This window comes from Enhydra lutris, unplaced genomic scaffold (genome assembly GCF_002288905.1).
Source record: "Enhydra lutris kenyoni isolate GAN:26980312 unplaced genomic scaffold, ASM228890v2 scaffoldscaffold56, whole genome shotgun sequence".
NCBI lineage: Eukaryota > Metazoa > Chordata > Mammalia > Carnivora > Mustelidae > Enhydra > Enhydra lutris.
The window spans coordinates 7,785,267-7,798,141 of NW_019154140.1; the positions used below are offsets into that span (position 1 = coordinate 7,785,267).

At 44.7% G+C, this 12,875-nt stretch overlaps 1 protein-coding gene across 1 annotated transcript; it reads right to left on the minus strand.

Moving 5' to 3' along the window:
* Positions 1 to 1,554: 1,554 nt before the first annotated feature.
* Positions 1,555 to 5,181, minus strand: LOC111157712 (tubulin alpha-1B chain). Its single transcript, XM_022519350.1, has 4 exons — positions 4,940 to 5,181; positions 3,333 to 3,555; positions 3,042 to 3,190; positions 1,555 to 2,713 (listed from the first exon to the last, which is right to left on the minus strand). Exons 1-4 carry the CDS (start codon positions 4,940 to 4,942, stop codon positions 1,733 to 1,735), a joined length of 1,356 nt encoding a protein of 451 aa, XP_022375058.1. The 5' UTR covers positions 4,943 to 5,181; the 3' UTR covers positions 1,555 to 1,732.
* Between the last annotated feature and the right edge of the window lie 7,694 nt (positions 5,182 to 12,875).

A 12,875-nucleotide genomic window follows, 5' to 3' on the forward strand; every position in this document is an offset into this window, starting at 1 on the left:
CAGATCAGGCGCCTTGTTCAGTGGGGAGACTGCTTCTCTCTCTCCCTCCGCCTGCTGCTCCCCCTGCTTGTTTGCTCTCTCCCTACCTCTGTCAATTAAAATCTTTTTTTTAAGATTTTATTTATTTACTTGACAGAGACAGAGATCACAAGTAGGCAGAGAGGCTGGCAGAGAGTGGGAAGCAGGCTCCCTGCTGGGCAGAGAGCCCAATATGGGGCTCAATCCCAGGACCCTGAGATCATGACCTGAGCAGAAGGCAGAGGCTTAACCCCTTAAGCCACCCAAGTGCCCCTGTCAGTAAAATCTTAAAAAAAAAAAAAAAAAATCAGATGCAGTTGAAATGCTGGCTTCTTGATCCTGTCCCTGCCTTTTGCCTCAGAACTCTGAAAATGCGCATGGCACGCTGCACACTGAATGTGTGCTTCCCTGATTTCAGGCACTCAGGACATCTTCCTGAAAAGCAAGCTCTTCTCCGCATTACTTTGCTGCTGTTCCCGGGCTCTAGTGTAGCTACCTTTCCCTCTTATTTTGCAGGAAGGAAGAGAGGGATAGATCAGAGGGTTTTCAGACATCTCTCAAGACCTCCTTTGTAATCAGCACTAACTCAAAACCTTCAGTCCCCCCATTTGGTCACTAATGCAGTTTAGGATTTCCCCGTAGCACTTTACAATCCTGGCATCTGCCTTCCCCAGAACCTGTGGTGGCTCCATTTGTGTTGCTATGCTCACAAATCAGTTTCAGGAGCCAAGAATGCTTCTGTAAATTTGTAGGGGAAATAACTGGGAGAACTTTGGTTTTTAAACAAAGGACCATCTCCAGCAGACCTTTAGTCCCTGTACTTCTGTTCCACTGTGCATTTTCTCTGCGCTAACACTATTTGCATCCTGTTTTCCTGTCTACTACAGTAATTTAGATGTAGCGAAACTATATACTTGAAAGAATGTAAATGATGCCAAAGGCCCTAAATTGTAAACTCTTACCCTAACCTATACAAGTGTTGCCACTTCACCCTCCAGTAGTGTTTTCTACTAACATCCTCAGCCTTATTTTAAGCATACAGCTTATTATTTGGTTTTCTTTTAGGATTTTTGCTCATCAGCAGGAATTATGATCCTGCAACTTATGACAGGGCTGGAAACAGCTTTTACCTCATCATGCTCAAATCTCTCTATCCATGTTTTCCTGTAGAAGGGACATTTTGAAACTCTTAGTTACATTGGTAGGTTAGCAAACTCCTTTAAAGAGCAGTCATGGGTTTGTAGGACATTTAAAACTTCCCTGTATCTGACCAATAAGAAGCTAGATTAGCTCTGAACTAACATTTTTCTAAGCTCCTTTCAGATTCTAACACTGGTTGAGGTGATATTAACAGATCAGTGTTAGAATCCAGCTCTCCTGCTTTTCTAGTACAGTGTGCTCCCTTGTCCCCAGAGGTGGCTACACAGGAAATAGGATTCTTGGTATTACTACCCTACAGCTATTTTCCAGACATGATGAATGGTAGGACATCCTGAATTGGAGAAAGCAATTTAGAAGAAGCACACAAGTCAAACGTTCTTTCTTAAAGCCTTTACTTTGAGACATGATGGAGAAATGCAACAGGTACACATGGAAAAGACATGATCACAGTTAAAAGTGAAGACAATCTAGCCAGAAAGCTTTAACGCCTGTCAGCTAATGTTGAAGCTTAAGTTCTGAGTGTGACATGCTGCAGGGCTGAAAGGAATGGTAATTAGTATTCCTCGCCTTCTTCTTCACCCTCACCTTCAACAGAATCCACACCAACCTCCTCATAATCCTTCTCAAGGGCAGCCATGTCCTCACGGGCCTCAGAAAACTCTCCTTCCTCCATGCCCTCCCCCACATACCAGTGAACAAAGGCACGCTTGGCATACATCAGGTCAAACTTGTGGTCCAGGCGAGCCCAGGCCTCAGCGATGGCTGTGGTGTTGCTCAGCATGCACACAGCTCGCTGGACTTTGGCCAGGTCTCCACCGGGCACCACAGTGGGAGGCTGGTAATTAATGCCCACTTTGAAGCCAGTGGGACACCAGTCCACAAACTGGATGCTGCGCTTGGTCTTGATGGTGGCAATGGCGGCATTGACATCTTTGGGAACCACATCGCCACGGTACAACAGGCAGCAAGCCATGTATTTACCATGGCGAGGGTCACATTTCACCATCTGGTTGGCTGGCTCAAAGCACGCGTTGGTGATCTCTGCTACAGAAAGCTGTTCATGGTAGGCTTTCTCAGCAGAGATGACAGGGGCATAGGTGGCCAGAGGGAAGTGGATACGGGGATAGGGCACCAGGTTGGTCTGGAATTCTGTCAGATCAACATTCAGGGCTCCATCAAATCTGAGGGAAGCGGTGATGGAGGACACAATCTGGCTAATAAGGCGGTTAAGGTTAGTGTAGGTTGGGCGTTCGATATCGAGGTTCCTACGACAGATGTCATAGATGGCCTCATTGTCTACCATGAAGGCACAATCAGAGTGCTCCAGGGTGGTGTGGGTAGTGAGGATGGAGTTGTAGGGCTCAACTACAGCTGTGGAAACCTGAGGGGCTGGGTAGATGGAGAACTCCAGCTTGGACTTCTTGCCGTAATCGACAGAGAGACGTTCCATCAGCAGGGAGGTGAACCCGGAACCAGTTCCCCCTCCAAAGCTGTGGAAAACCAAGAAGCCCTGAAGACCTGTGCACTGGTCAGCCTGGTAGAAAAAAGAAATAGAGAAAACGTATGATTACTGCTCTTTGCAATATATCCCAAGTAAATATATTGTCACTTTTCATACAAGTCCAAGAATACAGATCTTATCTTGACAAGAAACTCTTACATGGAGACCTTCCTAGAATTACTAAGCATTTCTTACTTAAATGACACCAAATAGTTCATGCTTTAATTGGATTTTTAAAGAAGAACTATAAAGGAATAGTTTACCTCACTCCATTACACTTTAATTCTGTGTCTGAGATGAAAAGAACCTATTTCAAGTGTCTTCCTTAGGATCATTATTTACTTCTTGAGAATAAACATACCAGCTTCCGAATTCGGTCCAAGACAAGGTCAATGATCTCCTTGCCAATGGTGTAGTGCCCTCGGGCGTAGTTGTTGGCAGCATCTTCCTTGCCTGTGATGAGCTGCTCAGGGTGGAAGAGCTGGCGGTAGGTGCCAGTGCGAACTTCATCTGGAAAAGGCAAACACAGCAGCCCCCCATCACTCACCACCTGCACAAGCCCGCTCAACCTCACGGGGTCCCTGGAGCCTCAAGACAGACCTCCTGTCCCAGACCCCAGGGGGAGCTCACCGGGCTACAGAGGCCAACTCACCAATGACTGTGGGTTCCAGGTCTACAAACACGGCCCGGGGCACATGCTTGCCAGCGCCCGTCTCACTGAAGAAGGTGTTGAAGGAGTCGTCTCCTCCCCCGATGGTCTTGTCACTTGGCATCTGGCCATCGGGCTGAATGCCGTGCTCCAGGCAATAGAGCTCCCAGCAGGCATTGCCGATCTGGACACCAGCCTGGCCGACGTGGATGGAGATACACTCACGCTGTGAAAAGTAGATTAAAAAAAGATAATTAGTACTAAGCTAATCTAGTAAAGACTGTAAAGCAGAACAAAATAATTTATATAATCAATCTCACAAACTTCCCCTTCTAAAATGAACTAAAATTTAATACTCTTCTAGGAGAGAATCACTATAGTTTTCGATCTGCATTGCTTTTAACGAATTTCTTCTCCGTATCTAAATTGGGAAGGCCTCTTTCCAGACCAAGAGCGCTTAGTCACAGCTTCCTCCTTTGAAGAGGAAGATAGGGAGGCCATTCATTCAGTGCTCAGGCCTCATAATTCCATTTTAGACTAGGCGGCCAGATTTCCGGGCAGCTACCATCGCAGGAAGCACGTGGCCAGAACAGTGCAGAGGAAATGCCTGGCCGCAGGGACAAAGGGCGGGGCTTTGCGGCACAGGATGAATGAGCAATTCAGGGTGAGCGCGCGTCCGCGCCCCTCTGCGGCCACCGGGGCCGCGCAGCTGCAGCCATACGCAGCAGCCACACGCAGCAGCCACGTCTGCGGAGGCGCCTGCCATGGCCATCCATCTTCTGCTCCCCCAGGCGTTGGGCTAAGCCCAGCACCTTCACATCTGTCAGGGCACAGCAGGGGATTATCGGCGGCCCAGATCTGGACCAAGATCCGATTTCTGTCCCCTCAAAATCCCTCACCGCCACCACCTGCTCCTCCGCGCATTCCTAACTCTGACCAAGGAAAGACAGATGGCCTCTTGAAGCTGTTGGGAGCTAATTGTCCTAATACTCTGGCGTAGTGCAACATACCCAACAAGGAGCCGTTCTTTACATTCACCTTATCGCTCTCGTTAAAAAACAACAAAAAAACCCAAAACTGGGGCTAACAGAGACACGCCCTACAGCAGTAGACCCGCAGCTCCCCGGCGCGCACGCGCAGACTGCAGGGGCGGGCTCCCGCCACTCCCTGGCGGGAAGGTAACGGTCGCGCCTGCGCTTTTGTGTTGGGCTCCTTCCCGCCTCCGCGCTTCTGGCAGAGAGGAAGTGAGGGCGTGGAGAGCCCGCGCGCGCGCGCCCGCCAAAAGCTGGGGAAGGAAAGGGGGATGGGAACGCGCGGGAAAAGACTGTAGGGTCTCGGGTCTCGCGCCCAAGAAGGGCTAATTGAGAACCCCAACCACGGTGTGGGGAGCCGGCGCCCGGCCAGGCCCTCCCAGAGTCCGAGAAGAAAACGCGGCGGCCCCCCTTTCGGGCCCCAACCATTCTCACTATTCCCACCCTCGCCTCTCGCCTCGCTTTTCTAGCCTTCCAAAACCAGAGCGCTAATCCCTTACTAAAGGCCCACGCGAGACGGTCCGGCTCGCTTTTCCCGGTTTTCCAGAACGAGGGCGGCGCCTCGAGCGGCCCACTCACCATGATGGCTACGGGTTAGCAGGCGCAGGCGACAGAAGCAGACACCGCGTCCCGGTTACCGTCCCCGACAAGCTAAGAGTCGAGGTAAGTAACGCACTGAGTCGCGGGCGGTGCTGGAGCCCCTTAAGTAGCGGTCCGGGGAGGGGCGGGCGGGCCCAGGCGGTGCCACGGCCGCGGGCCCCTCCCTCGGCTCGGCGCGCCCACTCGGCGCCCGGCTCGGCCGCCGCAGAGGCGGGTTCCTGGCTCAGAGCCCCCTCCCCGCGCCGGCCCTACCGGGCGGGGTCCACCGCGCCTGCGGACAGCGAGCTCGGGTGCTGCAGTCTGCGGCGCATGGCCGCCAGGGCCTGGGCGTGGGGGCGGTCGCAGGTTCAGAAACCAACCAACATGGGAACGGGAAAGGAAGCTTGCCTTAATTTGGACGAACCCTAAGACTTAAGAAGTCTGTCCAGTTTTAAGATGAAGCACCATGAGATGCAGAAAATTCTGGTCCGGATAGCTCAGCTGATTATTTTCATGTTGCCACAATTTGTCAGTGAGTTTTCCCTTTTTTACCCCCCTCAGTTCTTTTAAAGGCAGTGCATTCTTTACCTACCTGATAATGTGGAGGATGCAAGGTTTAGAAAACAGACCAGCTTTATTTGGTTTATTGTAATGACTTGTTCGTTAAACTAATGTGCCAGAGGTTGGAAGCAGAAATATTTCAGTCATTCAAAGAGTAGTACCTAAGCATTGAACATCAAAGCTGTTAAAAGGGCCCACTAGGCCCCATTTTTAGACATAACCAACAACTATATGAGACAGTCCCAGGGACTTTTAAAAAGGGGGATACAAAGATACGTTTCAAATTTGGTAGCTGAATTGTAGAAGTGAGGACAGAAACTTGGGTAGTGAGGAAATTGACACTAAAGGAGATTAGGAAGTAGGGAATCCTTGTGTTATACAGAGCTTTGTAAAACTCAATAAAATAATTGCTTTCTGTTACATCATGATAGATCAATTGGTTATAGCCTCCTTCTAGGAGGCCCAGATTGTAGCTGATATCCTCCTTCCCATCTCTGCCTTTCAGGAGACTCTATTCCAAGATCATAAACTTTGTAAACCCTTGGAAATGCATGAAGTGGTTAGTTAGGGTTAAAGTGTGGCTTTAAAATGGTCTAGCAGAAACCTATTGTTACACTATTCAAAATATCCTCCCACTGATAGTATGTATCAAAAAAGTAAATGTGAAACTAACAGTTCACAGTTCATATTCAGTTATTACTATGCTCAGATTTGGTGAGGGCTTCACCCTCCATATCAGACAAATAACAGATTTACACTGTTAATATGTGTGTTTGGCTTGTAAGGATATGTATGTGTATACCACACACAAACACACACACACGTTTACTTTCTTGTATATGTAAAATTTCCACTCATATGAACCTGGAATACAAACAAGGAGGTTTCCTTTTATTTCTAATAAATATATTTTTTGTACTCCTTTTTTTTTTCTTGGTATGATGATTTTCTGTTAAAAGGTTTTCAACTCAAGATAAAAATTTGCACATATTTTCCAAACTAGGTTACTGGAAACAGGAATATTTTTGAATATTGTCTCACTTATTCTTAAAGAAGATGGAAAATAATTAGTTTGTCTGGATCAGGAAATGAATGTTAGGGAACCACCCTGCTTCACTCCATTTTGCTGTCTGCTCTGGATGAAAGCCTTTGGAAGCAGGCACCTCCCTCCTTCTAGCTCTCCGCAGAACCTTAGAGCTTTCACTGCAGAGATTTGCTCCTGTGGGCCTTTATGTGTCCCCAGATATCTCCCTAAAATCATTAGCTTTGCTAGCCTTGTTTCTGTGAATTCCCCTGTTGTGAATGAGGAAGTATTTGAGGGTTTTTTAGGTCCCTGATGACACCGTACTTTTCAGAGAGTAATTTAGATCCAAATGGACTTTTAAATATAATCTAATCTGGTATCTTTATGCCAGAAAAATACTGAATAGTGGTAAGTTTATTTTGCTACCTCTTTAGTACCTGAGAGGAAAGGTTGACATTTTTTTCTTTTTTTACCCATATTAATTTACATAGGTTTATTTGTTTATATCATATATAAGATGCATATACTTTGTGTATATTTAACAACTAAATAGTAGTTATCACATTGCTGGAATATAAACACAGTATTATCCACTGTCTTAACATTTTAACTGATTATTAGGTATTTGTTTTGTTGGACTGTTACAGGGCCTGTAACTATTTCTTTTAAGTCTTTGGTGTAATGGGAAACCCTGTGTTGCTATTTGAGCCACTCCCATTTTTGCTACTTAATATCATGGCCATTTGCTACTGTTCTACTCAGTCAGCAACATTTTTAATAGTTCCATATTATGGTTTTGACACAATAGTTCATAACATATTTTGTTCCTTTAACCAGCTCTATAGGGAAAGAAAAAAAATAAGTAGCAATAACTTACCAAACATCAAATATTTTCAAATATTTGACCTTTTATTCTTATTTATTGCAGTGTTTTAAATTTACATACTGTTTTGTGTTCTCTCTCCCTCTACCCCCTACCCCCTACCCAAGTCGATGGTATAGGGGAAAGAAAATGGATTTTGGTTTCAGATAGTACTAGATGCAGTTTTAACTTTGTCAGTTAATAGTGGTATGACTTTAGACCCTTAAATATCTTTCTCCAACTTTATTTATAAATGGGAATCAGTGAATTTGAATCATCTTTTTCTCATACTGTCACATTCAAACCCATTAGTAAATTTTATCAGTTTTATTTTCAAAATATGCCCATCATTTTTTTATCACATCTCCTTATTTTGTAGCATTTATAGAACCTGAAATTATCTTCTTTGTATATTTATTTACTTGTTTAAAATTTCTCCCTAATTACACGCAAACTCCATGTCTGTTTTTATGGAAACCAATCTTGGTTGCCCCTCCAAAAAACACCTTCTTCCATTCTTTGCCAAGATAACCTCTCTCTCTCTCTCTCTCTCTCTCTTTTTAAAGGATATTTATGTGCTCAATCCCAGGGGATAAATCAAGGGAACCCTATTTCCCTTTACCAAATTTTTACTTGCTTTTTCAGTCTCTTTCATAATTGGACCTAGTTCTGGGAAGTGGCTAGGGTATTTCTGCAAATGTATTTGAAAGAGGACTTTAACTACCTCCATTTTTTAGAAAAGATTTTATTTATTTATTTGACAGAGATCACTAGTAGCCAGAGAGGCAAGCAGAGAGAGAAGGGGTGAAGCAGGCTCCCCGATGAGCAGAGAGCCCAATCCAGGGCTCTATCCCAGGACTCTGGGATCATGACCTGAGCCAAAGGAAGAGGCTTTAACCCACTGAGCCACCCAGGTGCCCCTCAACTATCTCCATTTTGACCTCAGCCTTTACTTTTTTTTTTTTTAAAGATTTATTTATTTATTTATTTGAGAGTGAGAGTGAGAGAGAGAAAGTGAGAACATGAAAGGGGAGAAGGTCAGAGGGAGAAGCAGGCTCCCTGTGGAGCTGGAAGCCCAGTGTGGGACTCGATCCTGGCAGTTCCTGATCACGACCCAAGCCGAAGGCAGTTGCTTAACCAACTGAGCCACCCAGGCACCCCAGTCTGTACTTTCTAAGGGATTAACTTCTTTTTTCCAAACTTATCTCTCTCTCTTTTTTTTAGGATTTTATTTTATTATTATTTTTTTAAAAGATTTTATTTATTTGACAGACAGAGATCACAAGTAGGCAGAGAAGCAGGCAGAGAGAGGGGTGGGGAAGCAGGCTCCCCGCTGAGCAGAGAGCCAGAGGGGCTCGATCCCAGGAGCCTGGGATCATGACTTGAGCCCAAGACAGAGGCTTTAACCCACTGAGCCACCCAGGTGCCCCTAGGATTTTATTTTTAAGTAGTTTCTACACCCAATGTGGGGCTCAAATTTATAACCCCAAGATCAAGAGTCACAGTCAGCCAGGTGGCCCATACCAAACTTATCTCTCTCTTTTTTTTTAAAGATTTTATTTATTAATTTGACAGACAGAGATCACAAGCAGGCAGAGAGGCAGGTAGAGAGAGAGGAAGGGAAGCAGGCTCCCTGCTGAGCAGAGAGCCCGATGCGGGGCTCATCCCAGGACCCTGAGATCATGACCTGAGCCGAAGGCAGAAGCTTAACCCACTGAGCCACCCAGGTGCCCCCCAAACTTACCTCTTAACTCAGGCAAAACACCTTGTGGGCAAAGCATCCCCTGATGGGAACCCAAACTACCCTTTTCAGCAATAAGGACTGCCTGAGCCAGCAAGACCCCTCATGACTGACCATAAGACAATGGTCAGTTTAACCTTCACTGCGTACCTCCAAGTACCCACCAACCTTTGTTCCACACTTTCCTTATATATACATGGAAATATTTTTGACACTTTGGAGTCAGTCTTTGAGATGCTGGCCTGCTGTCTTCCTGGTGTTGGCCTCACTGAAATGAATTCCTTTCTTGTTTCACCACCACTCTTTCCTCTGCCTTTGGATTTTGTCAGTGATGAGTGGCTGAACTTGATGTGTTTGGGACCCCCAGAGCCAGGTGCTCTTCCACCCTTGTGCCCTGGCTACAGTTTTCCTCCCTGATCAAAAGAGATTGCATCTTCGAGGACCTTTTGTTTCACTCCTTCCCCTTCCTTTCTGCTTTTGGAAATGTTTTGTGAAGGTGTGTTGCCTATAGCCAATTTAAGATTTTCAGGGTCTTAATATAAAGGGAATCAAAGAGATGGCAACTCAGTGCTCTGACACTCTGAAGCTGCTGAGCCAACCTTGAAACCAGCTACTTCCAGATTTTTATTTATTTATGAAAATATTTTATTTATTTTAGAAAGCATGTGCACGCTGCATGGGGGAGATGAGCAGAAGGGGGAGAAGGAGGAGGAAAGAATATCAAACAGAACCAACCCCCGCCCCCCGGCTGCCCCACCTCCCATACACAGGGCTGGGTCCCATGACCCTGAGACCATGACCTGAGCCGAAACCAAGAAGAGTCAAGAGTCAGTCCTCAATGGACCGAGCCACCCGGGGCCCCCAAATTTATTATTACAGTAAGTGCCTAATTTGTTGTTGAATGTCAGACTTGGTGATTGGATACAGGATTTGAAGGAAACTGAGCAATGGAAGTTAATTTTTAGTTTGGGGGGGTTAAATAGCTAATTGAATGGTGCGTTTTTTGTTGTTTTTTTTTTTACTGATATCAGAATACTGAAGGAAGAAGTGGATGGGAACTGAAGAAGAGACACAGGAGAAGCTAACAATTCAGCTTTTGACATGTCTTGAGCTTTAAGTGTCTGTGATACAGGTACCTGGAGAAGTCCATTAGTTAGTCATATATGCAGATATGAAGAGAGGAGTGGGATAAAGATTTGAGAGTCTTCAGCATAAAGATAAGTAAATGATGGAGATGGATAAGACCACTCACGGGGGATGCACTGAGCTTGGAGAGTGGTGGTCTTAGAGAACTTGGCCTTAGTAGGGAATCTGAAGAATGGTCATATTTAAAGCAGAGAAAAGAAGCCTATAAAAGAAGTCTGAGAAGGAATGATCAGAGAGGGAGTACTGGGGGTTTCACAGTCCGAGGAAAAGGAGAGTTTCCTGAAGGAGAACTGGTACAATGCCAAATGCTGCAGAGAAGTTAAGTAGGGTAAAAACTGGAAAGTGTCCATTGTGTGTGTATAGAAAACAATATCTTTTTTTAAAAATATTTTATTTATTTATTTGACAGAGATATCACAAGTAGGCAGAGAGGCAGGCAAAGAGAGAGGGGGAAGCAGGCTCCCCACGGAGCAGAGAGCCCGATACGGAGCTCGATCCCAGACCCTGGGATCATGACCGGAGCAGAAGGCAGAGGCTTAATCCACTGAGTCACCCAGGCGCCCCACAATATCTGTTTTTATTTATTTATGGGACAAATTTATTGAGAGCTTACAATGCAAATATTCCTTTTAAGTGTTGGGTGGATATAACAATGAACAAAATATGTCCTTCCTCTCATGGAATTTATATTTTAGTGAAGGAGAAAGAAAATAAGTATATAACAAAGAGATGTGAAATATAATGTCAGGTGCTTTGGGGTGCTATAAAGAAAAATAAAGTATGGAAAAGAAATTAAAGTTACAGAGGAAGGCTATTTTAGTTAAAGTGACCTGAGACTGTCTCTCTGAGGAGGTAGCTATTTGAACAAAGACCTGGATTAGGTGGTAGAGTAGAAATTTCAAGCAGAGGAACATCAGGAGCAAAAGCCTGAGGTTGAGTGTGTATGTCTTTTTTAAAGCAATATTAAAAGTCAGTGAGATAAGAGCAGAGGAAGTGATGGAAAGGGTATTTTGAAATGAGATCAGAGAAGTATCAATGTCTAGATCATGTAAGTGTCTTTCTTATTAGTCATGGGAAGACTGGTTTTATTCTAAAATCAGGGAAACCATTACATAGTTTTGAGCATAGATGTGACACATTCTATTTTGAGATTTTAAAAGGATTATCTAGCTGTTATGAGAATAAACTATAAGAGGTTAAGAGTGGGATAAAAAAGGGGCACCTGGATGGCTCAGTTGGTTAAGCGTCTACCTTCAGCTCAGGTCATGATCCCGGAGTCCTGGGATTGAGCCCCACATCGGGCTCCTTGCTCAGTGGGGAGCCTGCTTCTCCCTCTCCTTCTGCATGCCACTCCCCCTGCTTGTGCTTTCTCTCCCTCACTCTCTCTGTAAAATAAGTAAATAAAATCTTTTTTTTTTTTAAAAGAGTGGAATAAAAAATATGAGTTGGAAGGGAATTGTAGTAATGCAGATAAGAGGTTGTAATTGCTTGGACCAGGGTGGACCAGTGGTGGAGGTGGTAAAAGGAGGTCAGTGTATGGATATATTTTTGAAGGTAGTATTGGTAGAATTTATTAATGAATGGAATGTAGAGTGAGAAACAAAGAGAGGAGTCAAACATGATCCTAAGGTTTTTGGCTTGAGCAACAATGGGGAATATTGAAGGAGGAACAGGTTTAAGGAAATAGAGGGAATCAGGTGTCAGTTTTGGACATGTTAAGTTTGAGATGTAGGGTATTAGTCATCTGAGTAGAAATAATGAAGCAGTAGGCTAAAGTGTAAAGAAGTCACACTGGAGATAAATTTAGGGAGTCATCAGCATAGAAACTGGGTAACATCACCTAGGAAGAAAGTGTAGATTAAAAGAAGACCAAAAAATAAAAAATAAAATAAAAGAAGACCAAGGATTGAATGCCGGAGCACTTCAGCTTTTAAAAATTAGGAAGTGCATCCTGGAGTCAAAGTGAGAAGGAGCAGCCAGCAGTGTAAGAAGAAAAACATGAGGAGTGTGGTGTCCTGGAAACCAAGTGAAAAAAATGTTTCAAGTAGGAAAGTGATAACTGTGTCAAACTCTTTTTTTTTTTTTTTAAGATTTTATTTATTTATTTGACAGAGAGAGATCACAAGTAGGCATACAGACAGGCAGAGGAGGGGGGGGGAAGCAGATTCCCTGCTGAGCAGAGAGTGGATGCGGGGCTCAATCCCAGGACCCTGAGATCATGACCTGAGCTGAAGGCAGAAGCTTAACCCATTGAGCCACTCAGGTGCCCCTCTTTTTTTTTTTTTTTTTTTAAGGTTTTATTTATTTATTTGACAGAGAGAGACACAGAGTGAGAGGGAACACAAGCAGGGGGAGTGGGAGAGGGAGAAGCAGGCTTCCCACTGAGCAGGGAACCCAATAGGACTCCATCCCTGGACCCTGGGATCATGATCTGAACCAAAGGCAGACCCTTAATGACTGAGCCACCTAGGCACCCCCAAAGGAAATATTTTTTTTTTTTTAAAGATGGGAGATACTTTAGCATGTTTGTTTGCTAGTGAGAATAAACAAAAGGGAGGGGAAAATTGATGATGTGAGGAAAAGGGAATGAATTCAGGAGCAA

Excerpts from the sequence above, each read along its gene's own strand:
- LOC111157712 (XM_022519350.1), bottom strand. Across the intron at positions 3,191-3,332 it reads CCTGGAACCCACAGTCATTG|ATGAAGTTCGCACTGGCACC; the intron begins GTGAGTTGGCCT and ends TGCCTTTTCCAG. Across the intron at positions 2,714-3,041 it reads TGGACCGAATTCGGAAGCTG|GCTGACCAGTGCACAGGTCT; the intron begins GTATGTTTATTC and ends TTTTTCTACCAG.